Genomic DNA, 18,779 nt, shown 5'->3' on the forward strand with positions numbered 1-18,779 from the left:
AGTCTCAGACAATGGAGTTTTTGGGGTTACAGATGGATTCCATCCTGGACACGGTGAAGTCAATTATGATTCTGTCTCAGACAATGGAGTTTTTGGTGTTTCAGGTGAATTCCATCCTGGGAAAACTCTTGCTTCTCTTGAAAAAGTGGATGTCCATCAAGAAGGAGTTGAGGAGAGTGCTTGCCTCTCCGACTATATTGTTGAGGATTTTGGTTCGGCTGATAGGACTGTTGGCTTCCTCTATTCAGGTTATTTTTCAGGGTCCCCTTCACTGCCAGGCCCTTCGACGCTTAAAGATGCATCTTTGCAGGGGTTTGGATTACTTAGAACAGATTGTTCTGTCAGTGGAAGCCAGGACGGAGATGTCCTGGTGGTTGAAGCATGTTGATGCCTGGAACGGCAAGGTCATATTTGCCTCGATTCCAAAAGTGATAATAGAATCCAATGCCAGTTGGTTGGTTGCCGAGCCTGTGGCAGCTTTGTGGAGACAGGGGGCAGGTGGTCCCATGAGGAACTGCATCTTCAAATTAACTGTCTGGAACTCCTGGCGGGTTAATTTGTTGTTTGTACTTTATCTCCATGCTGACCAAGTTGTTACATTCTTTTGAGGATGGACAACATCTCGGCAGTCTGGTATATCATTAGGTTTGGTGCAATGAGATCTTGCCTCTTATTGTAGATTGCCAAGGACTTTTGGAATTATTGTCTACAACATCACATATTGGTGACTGTGGAATGCATTCCAGGCACATCCAATCTGGTAGCGAACTGGAATTCTTGATTCCTCTGCGATTCCAGCAACTGGAGGCTTCACCCAGAGATATTTGGACTTCTGAATTTGTGCTTGGGTCATGCACCTGTTTGCCTCCCATCTAAATGTGCAACTTCCCCTCTTTTACAGTAGGAGACCAGATCAGCAAGTGATCAGTTCAGATACCTTTCTCCAGTCATGGTCAACGGGTCTGCCTTGTGCATTTCCCTCATTCGCCATAATACAGAGGGTTCTTTCACAGGTGAGTCAACAAATGGCAGAGTTGGGTCTGATAAATCGTAGTTGGAAAGCACAATCCTGGTTTCCAGTGGCCATGTCTCTGTCTTGTGCACATCTGGTGCACCTTACCTCCTTCCAGGATCTTCTTTCGGATCCGATAGGCCTACCACATCCGTTGGTGACTCAGAGGCTATTGCCCCTCATAACCTGGAGACTTTCAGATAACACTGGCAAGTACCAGGAGTTTTGCAGGATGCGTTGTTCTTCCTGTCACAATCTTAGGGACTTTCTACACACAAACATCCTGGCGTAGATGAGTCGGTTGGTGTAGTGAGTGGGGTGTGGATCCCATGGGATCCGGAATTCATATGACAGTTAATTTCCAGTCGGATATTGCTAGTCAGGGCCTGGCTTAGAGGATAATTAACAATTTCCGTTCTGCCATCTCAGCAGGCCATCCTCATCTGGATGGTAAATCGGTAGGTGAGCATCCATTTTTTCTAAAAAGTTAAGCGGGATTAGGATGGTTAGGCCACCTCAGCCAAAGTATTTCATGGTGTGGCATGTGAACGTGGTGTTACGTTTCCTCAGAGATTGGCCCGCGAACAAGGGTCTTTCACATAAACAATTGTCGGCAAAACTCCCTCTCCTCTTAGGTCTAATTTCTTGTTGATGGGCCTCGGATGTAAAGGCCTTGGATCAGCAGGTAGAGTATTTACTCCTTCAGGGGTGTATTTTACTATCTCTAGATGTACCAAAAATGATTCCAGATGTGTTAGTTACTGTGTTTTTCCACATCATCAGAAATTGTGTGTTGTTAAGTGTCTAAAGTGTTATGAAGACTATATGTGTGAACTGCAGTGTTATTTTATAGGACAATTGTTGATTTCTTTGCAGAAACATTTCCGCTTAGTTTCTTCTGCTTCCTTGGACCATTGGGTTAAAAGGTTGTTGTCCGAGGCTGGAATTAATGTCTCCCTTTTCAGGGCTCATTTGGTGAAAGGGGCTATGGCTTCTAAAGCTTTTTCCACAGTTTCTCGCCTGGAGAACATTATAGCTGTGGCCGTTTGGTAGTCTGATTCAACTTTAAAGTATGTTAATATAAACCTATTGTAGATGTTGCATCTAATGTGGTGGAGCAACTTTAAACTAGCATAATCCAAAGTCTCCGTTCCTGACATAGACGGAAAAAATTCTAGATAACGCATCAAGAATTTTCAATTCTATTAAGGACACGGAGGTGAGGATTATGCCGCCCTAGGAGACTGTATATTGATTTATCGCAGTATTTTGGATTTATTTGCATTTGTGATGTTATAATAGTATGTTTTACTGTGACTAATGTAATCCCCGCCTCATATTTTTATGAAAGACATTTCTGGAGGTGGGGTATTATGGCTTTAATTTTTCTTTTCAGCCGTGGATGCCAAGGCGACTTGAAACGGCCTGATGTTCAGCTGATGCTGTGTCTGTTTGTTGCAAAGGATGTTCATCTTTGCCTGTTACAGCTGGCCAATGAAGTGGTCCGATGGATGTTGGGTTCTAGTCCAGATAGTTCAAGGTTTTATGGACTTATGTTGTTTTTTACACAAAGAAAGAAGGAGGACTACGGTCTTATGGACATTTATAGGCAGGTATGATCCCTGTGATTGGTGAAGATGGAGCTGTGAGAGCTCATGAGTTATGTAGTTTGAAGTTTGACAGGCTGCTGTAATTTCTAAGTAAAGAAAGAGAAGCATAATCCTCCCCTCAGTGTCATTAATAGAATTATTGACGTGTTAGCTAGAAACTTTTTTATGGTTGTGCAAGTTTGGTAAATGGAGCCTAAAGTATAACCAAGCCAAAAACGTCTGTCAGACAGTTTTGCTGCACCAGTCAGCAACGCTATCTGTGGAATCTGAAAGAAAAAATGCCATACCTGGGACTCAATCAAAAACTTTAGCCTGCAGCCCTAGCTGCACACCAAACAACTGCAGCAATCTGTAGAGATGTTATTTTTAAAGGATCAAACATATATACTTATAGAATTGTGTCATGTTTTGTGAAAAACTGTTGTTGAGGTACAAAGTTATTAGTGAACAAAATTGCTTTTACAGTGGATTAGCCCTGGAATAAATATTGCTGAACATGCACTTATAACCCGTTTGATGCCATGTAACCAAATAATGCAAGTTGATGCTCACTACATAGTGTATCCTAAATGTATATAATACTCATATGAAACCTGGGTGGTAGATAAATGTTATCTCTTGGCACCAATATGTGCTAGATAAAGGGGCTCTGTACTACGGCTCTTAACCACTTGCGTGTAGCATGGAGGCCAGGCCTGGACCTCCTGGAATTTTCATGACTCTATGACCAGGTAGGAATGCAATGTAAACACAAGGAGATGATGGACGGAGTACTGAAACTTTTCAGACACTCACTCCCAGTCACAGATCTCGGTTGCATTCATCATCGTTGTTTAGCTCACTTTGCCACCCCAGTTCAGAAACAGCTATAGGCAAATCAGTTATGACCCTGTGCCTCATGGGAACAGTTCTGCCCGAACTGCCAAGCCATGTCTTCTTTGGACCGGAAACAAGCATCCTGGGACCGGTTTCGGCATAACACCCATCATCAGGAAGGCTAGCTTGAACCCAGAGGCAAAGTGAGCAAGGGACCCAAGTCTGGGCATGCCCTGCCAACTTAGGGCGAACAAAGCAAACACAAGAAGATGATGGATGGAGTACTGAAACTTTTCCAGTCCAGGGAGGACCTGGCCTGGAGGTTTGGGCTGGACTGTTTCCATTGGGCACAGGTTCAAGACCGATTTGCATATGGCTAGGTCCAAACTGGAATGGCATGGTGAGCAAAATAATGATGCATTTAGGCCCAGATCTCTGTACTGGGGTGAATGTATGACATTGTCCTGCATTCTGTTCATCAATTGTTCTTTTTGCCTTTGTGACCCCGAGTGGGACGGGTCTGCCCAGACGTGGCACCCTTGCTCTCCATGCCACTGGAGTAAAGCTATCCTGGCTGATGAGGGGTAAAACCCTGAAAATGGTCCTAGGATGCTTGTTTCCAGTCCAAGGAGGACCTACCCTGGCAGTTCGGGCTGGACTGTTCCCACATGGGCGCAGGGTCAAGACTGATTTGCATATGGCTGAGTCCAAACTGGAATGGCATGGAGAGCATAATAATGATGGATTTAGGCTCAGATCTCGGTACTGGGGTGAATGTATGACATTGTTCTGCATTCTGTTCATCGATTGTTCTTTTTGCATTTGTGACCCGAGTGGGATGGGTATGCCCAGACGTGGTACCCTTGCTCTCCATGCCACTGGAGTAAAGCTAACCTGGCTGATGAGGGGTGAAACCCCGAAAATGGTCCAAGGATTCTTGTTTCCAGTCCAAGGAGGACATACCCTGGCAGTTCGGGCTGGACTGTTCTCACTGGTAGCAGGGTCAAGACTGACTTGCATATGGCTGGTTCCAAACTGGAAGGGCTAAATAAGGATGGATTTAGGCCCAGATCTCTGTATTGGGGTGAATGTATGACATTGTTCTGAATTCTGTCGATTAATTGTAATTTTTGCAGGAATGCAATGTAGCATGGAACACAAGAGAATACAGCAGGGTACTGTGAATAGCCATTGAGTAAAAAGGGGGATTGTGAAGATCATGGACCTACGATTTATTTTTTTACAGAACCGCACTGAGCATTTGTCTTGCTCTCCAATCCCTCCCTTATAGTAACTGGTCCTCCTCTTTCAATGTCCTCTAAAACCAGAGACCAAGCCAATGGCGTCTCAAGGGGTGCCACGTCCCCCTGGTTGCTGTTTGTTCCCATTGCAACGCCGGTGTGGGGTCGATGGGCTGGACTTCAAAAATGCATTCATTTAAAACTGAAAAATAAACAATTTACTTGATAAAGCAGACCATGTCCCTTGATTCTCCAAAGAGATACATGTTTTGCAAGTCATATGGTTTGAATGTTTTCCCTGCTAGTCACTTTTATTTTATTGTGCCTCAGTAGCTCAACAACAGTGTCTGCTGGACCCAGGCAAGGTCAGGATCATGACAGGGGAGAGGTCCACAGTCTAGGTGAAGAGTGCAGCTAGTGCAGGCTCTCTGTAGCTGAGGCACCTCCTGATTCTGTGTTCCCTGTCAACATCCAACGCAGCAAGGAGAAGACAGGAAGGGAACCTTCAGGTGCAAAGTCAAACAAATATCATTAATTTAAGTAATGATATGAAAAGTGGAAGTGCTGATGGGTGTTTCTGGGTGCTGGGAGGCAGTTTTGTTTATCTGGATATCTCAGATGTCGGGGAGGGGTGTCGGATCAGCCCTTCTGATGCTCCCTCTGATGGAGGTCGGATTGGAGTGCCTACGGGTGCTTTATCTGGTCCAAAGCACTGGAATAACAGTGGTGTTATCATTTTAGGGTTTAGGGTGTGTATGGGTTTTTCTGGAAGGCATGGGGAATTTTAGGGTTTAGGGTGGGTATTGGTTTTGGGGTGGCATGGGTAATTATAGGGTTTAGGGTGGGTATGGGTTTTTGCATGGCAGGGGTAACTTTAGTGTTTAGGGTGGGTGTGGGTTTTGGGTGGCAAGGGTAATTGTAGGGTTTAGGGTGGGTATGAGGTTTAGGGTGGCAAGAGTAATTTTAGGGTTTAGGTGGGTGTTGGTTTTGGGTGGCAAGGGTAATTTTAGGTTTTAGGGTGGGTATGAGTTTTTGGGTGGCAATGGTCATTTTAGAGTTTAGTGTGACTATGGGTTTTGGGATGGCATGGGTAATTTTAGGGTTTAGGGTGGGTAGGGGTTTAGGGTGGTGTGGGATTTTGGGTGGAAATATACTTTTTGGGTGGCTGGGTAGGGGTATTGGGTGCTAAGTATGATTTTAGGGTGGGTAGGGATTGAGGGGTTGTTGGATTTATATATATATATGGTTTTATATATTTCAACAGACATCATTGTGTGTGAAATATATAAAAACAAACATAAAAGTGAGTTTGTTATGATTTACATGTATTTTTATGCATTACCATGCATGCCATTACGAAGAAATTATAAGTATTTTACAGGGAAATATAAAGCTAGAATGTACACATAAATTGCGTTTACATTTACCTGTGAAATACTTATATTTTCATTCACAACTTTAACCACACATATGGTTTTACAAAATATTCTTGTAAAACAAAATTCTTTGTCAAGGCATGCGTTGTAAAGGTATATGCTTGGTTAAAGTTTGCGATGTAATGGTAACCCATTGTAACAACACTTGCATTATTGCAACCGCGTTGTAAAGGCATGCTATGTAATGACATGCTTTGTGGAGACATACAACCATCCCTAAGACCAGGACCATCGCTCTAAAGGAGCAGCCTCCCAGTCTTACTCTTTTGGTGCGTTTAACAAGAGTCAAATTCAAGTCAGAGGAGCAGAGGGCCCCTGTAGGTATATATGGCTGAACCTAGGAAGTCAGACTAGGTGCTCACTGCTTGTTCATAATCCGATGAGCTATGCAGAAAGCTTTGAATTGAGTGTGTTTCTCAATTGGAAGCCAGTAAATGTTGATGAGAAGCTAGGAGACAGAGCAGAATTTCGGGAGGTGGAAAAGAAGTCTAGCAGCCACGTTCAGGCAACCTACAGCCAGTTACAGATTTCTTGGCACCCAGATAAAGAATGTTACAATAGTTGATTTGCAGGAGGATTAAAGACTGTACAATCGTTTCCCGGATATGGTGATGGGAGAAGCCAATAATCAATTAATTTCAGGCTTCTGTCAGTAGCAAAACACGTGCTCACATGTTATGTTATGTTATGTTATGTTATGTTATGTTATGTTATGTTATGTTACTCTGGCTTATATAGCGCACAGCTGCCCCAGCAAATGGGCGTCCCGGCGCTACCAGCATCAGAAAATGGGCCTGAACACCAGAACTGAAAAACGCAGAAGAATAGAAAAAGACATCAAGAAGATTAAATTGAAGGAATGAGGAAGGTTTTGATAGATTTCCTGAAGTCCAGCAGACACTCCATTTTACAGATCTGAACAGGCAGGGAGTTCCATAGCTAGGCTGCCAAACAGCGAAAGGACCGCCCCCCCCACCCCGCACGGCAGCGTTTCACACGGGGAACAGTAACCAAGTGCTACCCTTGTGGCTCAAATTAGTGTGTTTTATCAAGCTAGACACCCAAATTCTCTTAATTTGGCTAGGGAGGAGACCCTAACACCTTTGGCCACCAATGATCCCCCCCAAACCCGAGTTTGCTTCCCCAGCAGAAGAATCTCTGTTTTATTAGCATTCAACTTCTAGCACTCCACTCTGCAACGGCAGTCATACAGTTCTGAAAGTTGAGATCGATAAATAGGGTATCATCTGCATACTAAAGCAAAGACATCCCAAAAGACTAAGGTCCAATTAGTGCAACTTTATGTGAGCCCCAGTAGTGGAACAGAAGACGGATCAGCAGCCGAAGCTTGGATACCAGGTATATATGTATGATTTTCAAAGACAGAATGTTTATTGAAATCTTGAGGGAAATACTGATCTGTAATGTTTGGTTTCTGTTGAAAAAGGAGAAGCCAATTAAGCAGATAAGACTGTATACTTTTAGAAAAAAAGATGCATTGCTTTCTTAAAAATAAATTGTGCCTGGAGAATGGTGGACTGTTGAAGCTGTTCTCTGCAGGGTGCAGCTAACAAAGCCACTGACTGGAATGAGAATGTTCCTGTTTTGTTTACATTTCATAAATAGGATGTTCCAACAACAATGGATTATGATAAATCCCTGCAGATGGTTTGGTGCTACTTAAATAAATGATTAATTAACTGTAAGCAAGATAACTATTTAGGCTAGGAGCGGCCATGTAGATTTCAGCCCATTGGCTGAAATCTACATTTCACAGCAAGTATGTAATTAAAAAAAATATGGATATTTCATTGGTGCAAAATCTCCCTGAAATATCCACTTTTATACCACTGCATTTTATGCAACTGCCACACATGTATTATATCCCATAGCAATGAAAGTTAATGTAGCCTTATAACACATTATTTAGTGCAACTATACTCATAAATACACGTAACAAAATTATTAATACGATGCAAAGGTCAAATTGCAGTCTATTGACACAGTAGAGCACACTTCAATGATTAACATTGGCCATCATTTTCATACTTTTGTCTTTCAATGTGCAAAATGTAATGAAGAAATGTTTCAAATTATATAAATGCTATGCATAGCTTCAGATACACCTTTAATAAGGTCATAAGCACTTTGCGTAGTACACCTGCAGCAATTTTGTAGGTAGGAGTGTGGTGAGTTTGTAGAGAAAATCGACTAGCCACCCAATTACATACAGTGATAAACAGTGTGGGGGCAGAGATGCCTGGGTAAAACAATCAATGCTTAATTTGTAAAAAAAAAAAAAAAAAATAGGTGCCATTGCTCTCTTCAGGAGGCCACTGCAAATTGCACCACACATTGCTCCTACCATGCTGCCAATGATAAAAACAGCGCAACTACTAACCATCACTCTCTGGTAACTGAGAAAATTCATACTATTCCAAGATCCCAAAGCTATAAGAATGGCTTGGGAGGCAGGTAACAGTCATTTTTAATGTATAACGAATTAATAATTTACTGTTATTGTGGTCATCCCAGACAGTGCCACCTTGTGGCAAACTGTCACAAGCGCTGGTGTTGACAATTAAGAGCTGGTGCCAAGCACCAGAAACCACCGCAATTAAGCACTGGTAATACTATACAACAGAATAGAAAAGCATATAACACTGAGGAGCAAGAGTGGAGTGGCAGTGTATATTTTGCACCATTTTTTCAGTATGGTATGCACTGTGCCACTTAAATTAAATGGCAAAAGAGGGCTACATTGTGCATCAGGAATGACTAAATTTTGTGTTTGACATTTGCAAGTTGTGCAGCAGAAATGGATTATGTGACAAATACATGTGGTAAATTCATAATTATGTGGTAAATTCAAAACGTTGCTGCTGCAGATTTCCTAAATTCCTGGGGGCCCAGATACATATTAGATACTCATAATAAAACCAAGAGTTTAAATGTATTTGGCCAGGTAATTTTGTGTGTTTTCCCCTTACCCGTTTCTGGCTGCACTGCACAATCAGGAAGGTTTCAATGTTGTGTTCTTTCAAGTAAGAGTTGCGTTCTCCGCCAAATCCTGGCTCCACTTCGTAGTCTCCGTTCAGGTAGTTAAGGGTTGCCTTCGTTATGTGGATTCTCCTTAAAGATACAAAAGAAGGGGGCTGTGTTACATTTGGAGCAAAATATTTCAGATGTGACGACTCAGTTTCAAAGAAAAGAGGCGTTCGCGTCTTGCCTAGATTTCACAGGCAGAAAATAGCCCTGAGTGGTATAGTTGGAATCCAATTGTTACTAGAAACGTATATGGAAATCTTGTCAAAACATGAATAGCATAGCATCATACATTGCTACATAGATTAGTGCTAAAATGGTATCGTTTTAAACAAACATTGGTTAAAGGCAATAGATCTGGCCTTTGCAGCTGATACAATTATTATAATTTTTTAAATTTTAATTTCAAATATGTGCCACAAAAAGAAAAAAAAAACCTCCAAAACAGGCTGGCATCTACAAATGGCAGCTATGTGCTTTCAAATAAAGTTTCGAATCATAAAGAAAAATCCATTTCATATCATTTTTAGGTCGAACCTAGCAGCAAAGCGCATGTACTGCTCGCTCTGCTAGGCATGCTGTATTAAGGTATGCTGTGGAAGCCCCGCCCACTCTCCTACCATATTTTTCATTGGCTGGTGTCATTGTCCTTGGTAAATGCTGGCTTTCGATTCATTTTGAGGCTTGTTAGTCCCTCCTTGTTATCACCTTGTCGCCATTTGTAAACTCCCATGGCGACTTGCCCATTTACTTCGGTTGTTACAGGATACCGGTATTTAGTACTCTTTTCTTTATTGAGTTTATTGAAAGCAGGCACCCATGTGCTGCCTGCTTTCAATAACAACAAGTGTTTTTCCGGTATTATGCTGAAAATTCCGCGATCCGAGGCGGTACGGAACTTGTGAGTAAATGAGCAGGGCAGGATTCATTCTGGCACAATGCTCCTGTCCCAAAAATTAAACTTCAAGAGGAAGCACTTACAGATTTAAATAAAGCAGGTGCCCGAGTTGAAGCTCAAATTCGGTAATGCATTAATCATCCCAAATAATTGGTGAGCACGGTCGAGGCTGGGTAGGTGTGCTTTCTCCCCATATCTACTGTCAAAAATTTGCTGTGATGCCTGATGGAGGTCTTTGCATTCATAACTTTCTCGAGCGCAATCCCCGTGTAGTTCCTGTGACCAGGAGGTTCTCTTTCCTCATCTGCTGCTCTGATCAGTCTCTGACCTTTTATTAACAAGAGGCATGTGAATTCCCATAGAAGCCCTGCTTGTTTGCCCCGCCCCACACACACTAGCGGTATGCAAGTCTTCCCGTCCTTTACCCATATGATGGACAGCTCAATCAAGGGGCCCCGGCGTCTTTCTGCGCAGTGGCAAAGTTACAGACACACATGGTCACTGGAGGCAACTCTTCTAGCCCGCAGCTGTAGTGTAGGAAAAGCACTATACATTTACCCAAGGAGGTAGCACTTAGTGATGATTAGTCAGTAGAAAGTACTCCTGTTGAGTAGACGTATTTTGCGACACGGTGGCATCTTCTTGGATAAATATGCAGGGCAGGATTCATTCTGGCATGATGCTCCTGTCCCAAAAATTGAACTGCAAAAGGAGGCACTTACAGATATAAATAAAGCAGGTGCCTGAGTTGCAGCTCAAATTCGGTAACGCATTAATCAGCCCAAAAAATGTGTGAGCTCGCTTGAGGCTGGGCAGGTGTGCTTTCTCCCCATATCTACTGCCAAACATTAGCTGTGATGCGTGATGGAGGTCTTTGCGTCCATGACTTTCTCGAGCGCAATCCCTGTGTAGTTCCTGTGACCAGGAGGTTCTTTCTCCTCATCTGCTGCTCTGATCGGTCTCTGACCTTTTATTAACAAGAGGCATGTGAACTCGCATAGAAGACCCTTCCCATTTGGCCCCGCCCCACACACACTAGCAGTATGCAAATCTTCCAGCCCTTAACCCACTATGATGGACAGCTCACTCAAGGGACCCTGGCACCTTTCAACGCTGTGGCAAAGTTACAAGGACAATAGGCAGAAGACAAAAAATAAATCTCTGCGAGCACGCAGAATTCCGCATGCTTGCAGAGATTTTCTGCCGTTTCGCGGAACTTCGCTTAGCCTAGCTATGCAAATTCTGCCCACCCCCACCCCGTACCTGATTAATCTTGCCCTCATGACAGTGAAGCAAGTTCTGCTGCTTTAGCAGAGAAGCAAGTATGGTTGCGCAATCATGGTTTTGTTGTTGCTTTTACTTTGATGATGTGCGGGCTTCATAACATTTAGTAACAGTGGGACCACCTTCCTCACCAGAAAAGCAGTCACTCTTGTTGTTTATCTGAGCTGTATTGCAAAGGCATGCATGGCCCAAGTAAGTGGGAGCTAGTTTCGGAGTTACCTGTATTTGGGTATACTTGTGTCGGCTCAGGCATGTTGGAGCTCCTGACAACGTGCTTGCTCTGCTTGGCACTAGCCGAAATGGTAGGAGGAGCCGCGTTCCATTCAACAGAACAGCGCAAGCCTGGTGCGCGGAGTTATTGTTTTTTACTGACATTGTAACAGTGTCATAATCTTTTCATGGCTATGGCTTGTTTTTGCTTTTTTTTCCAGGCTCTCTGGTGGGAAATGTTGACGGACACTAGTGCTTGTTCTCAAAAGCAGTTTACGGTGGCATGTCCAGTGAGGCGTCTTCAAGTCTGCGGCAATTTCCTTTCTATTACAGTACTTTGTTACTACCGCCAGTGTATGTCTTCAACCACCAAATGTTAAAGTTTGTGCCAAGTACATCTGCACTTGACAGAATAACTTGAATAACGTGCTTCACAACAGAACCGAACTGCCAACTACAACTATGAACATTCTTTTTCTTATCACGATGCTGGCCGCAGGCACAGAGATAGTGTGGTACTGGCATCCTATAGTCCACGTGGGCCTCAGTGGCAGTGCACTCTGTATGTGCTGACAAGCCTTTACAGTGCTGTCAGAGCACGACTTGCAGAGCTTCTAAAATGCATGTTTTTCATTTTACCAGCCTTGCTGCTCTTTGCCCCTAAAAAGGCATTGCTGGGGCTCGGGCAGGCTCCCACGAACAGCATGCAGAAGGCCCTGTAGGGTGTAAAAACTGCTAAGAGCCAGGGTGAGGAACTCCAGAAGAGAGCAGATTATGGCTCTGACACATTTACATTGCAGCTGTAGCCGTTTACCCTCCTCCCCGGCTGAAGCACTAAAACACACAGCTCAAGATTGTAAACAAAGTTAGCCGGCTAGGCTGTCAGCTTTCAGACGCACTCTCAGGCACTGTTGAAATGTAGCTCTCAGGTGAGTCACCTTAGAATTGATACCTTTCGAAGAGAGACATTACTGGTCAGTGATTGCTGTTAAAAAAGTCTGCAAAGGCCTAGAGCTGATACTAAACAGAATGTATATCCTGAGCTAACAGACATTGGGGAGTATAAATAAACAAATAACAAGTCGTGCGTCTCTTCTTTTCTTCTTTTATTTTTGCAGTGATCCTTTTTAAAATTCTCTAGCCGTTGCCAACACGTGTTTCGTCTTTGGTGGTGATAAGCCACAGACTTCTTCAGGGCTAAAATTAATTTCTCAGTTCTTCTTTCTTATTACCCAAATATTACTATGCTGAGAATTTGTGGTCTTAGTAACCTGCCTAAAAGCCAGTTACCCTTCTTTGAATGAGACGTTACTCCGTCTTTGGAAGAACATATGGTCTCTACTTACACGTGGAGGACACTTTTGATTTGCGGTTACACGGAACCGGGAAACACGAACATTTGGAACTTCGGCAGGGTACCTTAATAAGGCATTAGGTGATCAGAGATACTGTGTGCACAATGGGCTAGCAGTTAGATACTGTGTTTGTTGAATTAGGGGATGGTGCCCAAGGCAAAGAGGGGTCAGGTCCCAACCAGAATGGAGGAGTGAATGTAGGCAATGACGTGTATGATGACTGAGTAAGGGCAGTCCCTGTCAGAGTTGCGTAGAAAGGTGGATGGGCAGGAGGAAAATGAAGTTAGGCCTAGGCATTTGGGGGTGGCCCCCAGGCCAGGATTCCATCCCTTACGTGGGAGATGGAAAATTAAGTGTGGGAGTGGGGGGACAGCGCCACCAGGGTTGCCGACCCCTGGTATCCCAGGGCCCTCAGTCCCGGAAGGGGGATCCAGATCAGAAGGGGAGGATGGGGCAGCTCCATCGGAAGTGATCCCGCCAGGTGGTGTTGGGGCCCAGTCAGGCAGGTGCACCAGAGGGTCCCGGTTTAGAGGGGGACCCGTCTCAGCCATGAGTACCCCCTGTCAGTCCCTGGGTGGTAGTATGCCTAATCAACCAGACTTGGTGGCCAACTTAGCGGCAGTGCTCCCATGGTGAGCAAAAGCAGGGGCAGTGATTCCTTCTGCAGGTAATGGTGTCCTGTTAGCCGAGGGGGATGCAGTGGAAAGGGCCAGGAAACTGATAGTTCAAGTGGAAGGGGCCAAGCAGGGGGTGCATCAATCTGTTGAGTCAGGCCTACCGGCATCAGTTGTGGGGGTTAACAGCAGGTTGGGGCAGAACAGCGCAGGGAGCGACATGAATTGCCCTGAGCCTCCCAAAGCTGGCACATCTCCAGGAATTAAGCATGCCAAGATGCAAGCGTGCACAACTTCAGGTACAGTGCAAGTGTTACCGAGTTTTGGCTTTGGAGAGAGGCGCACATCCTGGGAGCGTCTGGGAGGCATATTTCACAGGAGGTGAAAGAATAAATCCGGAAGGGGGGATATGTTAATATGTTTTCTTTGTTAATTGATAAAGATGAAAAAGAAGAGGCAAAAAAGATGAGGGAATGGGCTCATCCAAGGGATTGGGGCAATTGGCCCACCTGGAAAAAGATTGATGAAACCCTGGTTAACTGGATAAAGGCATTTTCCAACTATCATCAAATAATGATTGAAAGGTTCCCAGGGCTGGGCGCTGAACTGGTGTGCTATCAGAATAGGATCACATCTTCGCATGATGAGTATGGGGGAGTGTGTTGGAAAGAATATGACAAGGAATTTAGAAGGGCGAAAGCCTCTGACTCTGGCTTAACCTGGGATCAAATGGATGTCATTTTGTGGAAAGGGGCTTGTTAGGAATTCAACAAACAGACCTGCACTAGGCCCAATGCGTCATGCAAATTCAAGCATGCCTGTTCTTTCTATGGTCTGTCCTCTCACCCAGAATCCAAGTGTTTTAAGAAATCAAAGGACAAGGGAGGTAAAAAACAAGAATGAGGGTTTGTTGCTTAGTAAAGCACACTCACTCATAAAAACAATGGCTTTGATACCCTGGCTAAATAAACATTGCTGCCCAAACAAAGCACATATTTAGTTTAAAGGTTTCAGGGATTGCTTCAGAATTCCTGCCCCTGGCTATTCTGGGGTCTCTTACTGCTGCAATCAGCAATCAGGGAGGGATAACAAGTCTGTGGCAATAGCTAAGGTATGGAAGGAATTGAGTTTGGGCAGGCTGGCTGGTCCTTTTGATACAATCCCGGCTGATGATTTTGTCCGCTCACCGCTGGGGGCGGGGCCCAAAAAAGACCCGGGGGAGTTCTGCTTGATACATAACTTGTCCACTCCCAGAGGTCAATCATTGAATGATGCTAATGATGGGGCCCTGTGCACTGTGAGATATGAGTCATTGGATCAGGCGATTTCAGTGTTACAGTCACTTGGCCCAGGCACGTCGTTGGCAAAATCAGACATTGTATCTGCTTTCCGTTTATTACCAGTCAATCCACAAGATTTTCATCTGTTGGGATTCCAACTAGAGGGGAAGTTCTACATGGACAAGTGCATGCCAATGGGGATGCTCGGTCTCTTGCTCATATTTTGAGAAATTCAGCTCTTTTCTGGAGTGGGTTTCAGGCAGGTAACTGGGCACCCCTGGGTGTTGCACTATTTGGATGACTTCCTGTTATTAGGGGGGCCAGGGTCACAGGAGAGTGGCAGGGTTTTAGAAGCATTTTGCGCACTCATGCGCGAATTTAGAGTCTCCTAGGCTCCAGCGAAGACAGTAGTGCCGGCCACACAAATTGAGTTTCTGGGCATAGAGCTGGATTCAGTGGAGGGTGTTACAGGCATCCCACTGGGTAAAGTAAGAGGTTTCACGCTAGCGTTGGAGAATTGCTGGAGCAAAGAAATGGTCACTTTACATCAATTACAGAAAGCAGTGGGAATGCCTATTTTTGCTTTACATATCATTCCAAAGGCCTGCCCATTTTCACGTTAAATTGCACAAGCAAAGTCTGGGTTGAAAGCAAAGCATCACCACACTATGTTCTCCAGCGTGGTTAGGCAGGATATGCGGATTTGGATGGCATGCCTGCGTGATTTTAATGGCACAGTGGTGTGGCCCAGCCCTGCTCGTTCCATCCCGTACCTTGGTCTCAGGACAGACGCTGCCGGGAAGGAGGGTTTTGGTGCCATTCTGGGTCCACAATGGGCAGTGCAACGTTGGCCCAGTTGGTGGGTTGACATCGGTGTAACAAGTAACATTTCATTTCTGGAACTAGTCCCCATTTTGGTGGACCTAACTATTTGGCCACTCCACTTTCGTGATCAATCAGTGGTTTTCTGGTCAGATAACATGGCAGTGAGTGAATGCTTTAACCAGCAATCTGCTAATTGCAAGATGATGCTTCGCTTGTTGAAAGAGATAGTGCTGCAATGCATGAGATTAAATGTGATATTTAGGGCCAAGCATGTCCCGGGAATTGTAAATCACGTTGCTGACGCATTGTCTTGTTTCAAGATGCAGGTTTTCAGATCCTATCACCCAGAAGCAGCGGATTATCTCACGCCTTTACCAGAGCATCTTTGGCAACTTGGTGCCCCAACCTATCAGACCTTGTGGCAGCTAGCCTAGCACCCAAGACAAGGTGGGCCTTTGAGGGGGTGCCTTTACCATCGGCTGCAATTTTCAAGGGGAGGGCTGGGAAGGGGCATGGCACGAACCAAGGTTAGTCATATCATTCATGAAGGACTTAAGGGATGAGGGGCGTTCTGTGGGATGCGCAAACACCACATGGCGGCAACAGCGTTTTTTGCAAAGATACAGGGGCATAGGGACCTCATGGGCTCTTTTCTAGTACAGAGGGCACCAAGGGGTGGCAACGCCTGCAAGGTTACCAGCCAGACATCAGGCACCGGATTAGATAGAGGTACTGTCAGCCCTCATGGAGGCAGTAGGGAAAGTATGTAGTTCCACTGGGGAGGTCCAGCTGTTCAGGTCTGCTTTTTCCCTCACCTTCTATGGCGCTTTCAGGGTAGGGGAATTGGTGGCACGCAACAAGCATGATTGACAGGGGGGGATGCAATTTGCCCATGTTCACCTGCTGTGGTGATCTGTATCCTTATCAATCCCTAGGTCTAAGATGAATCAGAACGGAAATGGGGAACATGTGGCACAGGGCCAATAGAAACACATGATGTCCAGTGGGTAACCTAGATTTTTATCTGGCCGACAGGCCACGAGGCACAAGAGGGCCATTACTCTACACCAGGTTGGGACCACCCTCACGAAATTCCAATTTGGCAGAGTATTGACATTGTCCTGGCAGGCGGCAGGTCTAGATGCATCTAAATTTGGTACCCATTCTTTCAGGATTGGGGCAGCCACTGAAGCCACGGCTCGCGGACTGCAGGGACATGAAGTTCAGGGAATAGGGCACTGGTCTTCTGACTGTTACAAACGTTATGTGTGTTTACACTTGCTCTAAGTATTGGGGGCTAATGTTTTGTTTCGTTTCAATCTCTTGCAGTTTTCACGTCTTGTGCCACAGGAGGGTAATTAGCCGTCGTCCACCAGTCATCCAAGCATCGCCCATTCCATGGTCTCCACCTGGGGGCCAGGCCAGAAGGACGTTTGGATCATAGGCCATTCATATATCAGCAGGTTGAAACAAAAAATGTTCACAGGAAATTTCGCGGGCAGGCCCACCAGGCGGGTTTTAAGGTGGCACTGCATGGACAAGGGGGTCTGCGATTGTCTCAATTTCATAATTTTTTTTGTGATTTGTTAGTTAGGGCTCAGGTGGCACCCGCCATAGTAATAATGCATTTGGGAGGTAATGACCTGGTGCACCTGGGTAGGAAAGGTGCACTGGAAGCACTGATAATGGAAATGGGTTGGTTGGAAAAGCTGGTCTGGTCTCACATGATCCCCAGGTTCCCATGGATGGGGGGGGGGGGAGATGGCCTGGGTATTTAATCACTACGTGAAGAGAATTAATAACAGAATTGATAGGCACTTTCGGTCTCCCACACTGCAGACAAATGCGCATGGGTGCATCAGGGGGGAGCATTTCTTTCTCCAGTATAGGGTCCACCTCTGAAAGCTGGGCAATGAGTGTTTCATGGAAAATGTGCTAGCCTGGATCTTAAGGGCAAGGGGCAAGGCATGACTTTATGTCAGCAGGCAGAAATGGGGGGGGGGGCCAGATAGTCTGTCAAATATACTGGTCTGTGGCGGTATGGTCATGATTGATTGGTCAAGTTTTTTCATCTCTTAGTAGGCATCCCTTTGTTAAGGGGAATGCTAGAGGGGGGACACTGGTCTCTCATCACACTCCAGGGCGGCGTTTACAGCCAGTGGACTGAAGGGTGCGGGGTATGGAGTTCAGCTTCCAGCAGGCCCTTGGGCCAATCCCAGCACAGGCACATGGGTGCCAAGTTTGCTATAACAGCAGTCCCTGGGAGGTAGTATGCGAGCGCGTACGGGGTGTCCGAGGGAAATAATCTCATGGGCAACTAGGCCTCCTGCGCAAGCTCACTCCAGTAAGAAGGGGGATCTAACAAGTAATTGGGACCAGTCATGCCCTTGCACGTAGGCTCATCCGGGAAACGCAGATAAATACAATTTTACATATTTCAGTTTTAAGTTAGGTATGGTTATGTATTTGAGATATGTTAAGGTTAGCTAGCCATAAACATGTGTAAATATGTTGTATAAGAAAATTTACTGAATATTTGTGGATTTTTCTGCATATTATAAATGTTTTTAAAAAGTATGGATTTTAATGTAATAAAATACGGCCGGGGTTATTACGACCCCTAATCCAAGATTCTGTGTTGGATGTTGATTTATTCGCTGTTGCCTCGGAAAGAGAGAGACTGAATTACCCCGGGTTTTTGGAAGGGAGGTGGGGGTCAACATGATGGAAGGGGACTCTGCAAAACCTGGCCATATCCAGAGTTGCCACTGGGAACTCGGGCACTCCGCAAATATGGTGTTGTGCCTGTACCCGGAACGTTTCTCATGCGGGAGACGGGGTTAGCGGCCGATGATGCAGACGCTCCCATCCCTCGAGGGCGATGATTGGTCCCCAGAGGAATGCCCTGGATGTAGAACAAGTACTTCTGGGGCAACGTAGGCAGAACGGGTCCCAATCCAGCGGGGACCTGTTAGAACCGGAATTCTTGGTCACTGCTTCTTTAAAAGGAGTGCGAATCGGCGGCACAGTCTCCTCCTCACCTCTCGGCTTTTGGGGAACATGCAAGCCTCCGTCCACACGACAGAGGTTTTCCACTTAACCCTTTGTTTGCTTTTCCCAACCCACCATCCCCTGAGGCAGCAATTTGTAGGA

General features: G+C 45.2%; 1 protein-coding gene across 1 annotated transcript in view; it reads right to left on the reverse strand.

The window, feature by feature from the left end:
• Positions 1-18,779, reverse strand: part of ADCY5 (adenylate cyclase 5) — a 1,577,350-nt gene that overhangs the window by 347,397 nt on the left and 1,211,174 nt on the right. Inside the window, exon 7 of the mRNA XM_086957077.1 lies at positions 9,106-9,247. Coding sequence (XP_086813203.1) covers positions 9,106-9,247 — 142 coding nt within the window. The remainder of the gene's footprint in view (positions 1-9,105; positions 9,248-18,779) is intronic.

This window comes from Lissotriton vulgaris, chromosome 2_1, assembly GCF_964263255.1.
Source record: "Lissotriton vulgaris chromosome 2_1, aLisVul1.2, whole genome shotgun sequence".
NCBI classification, from domain to species: Eukaryota; Metazoa; Chordata; class Amphibia; order Caudata; family Salamandridae; genus Lissotriton; species Lissotriton vulgaris.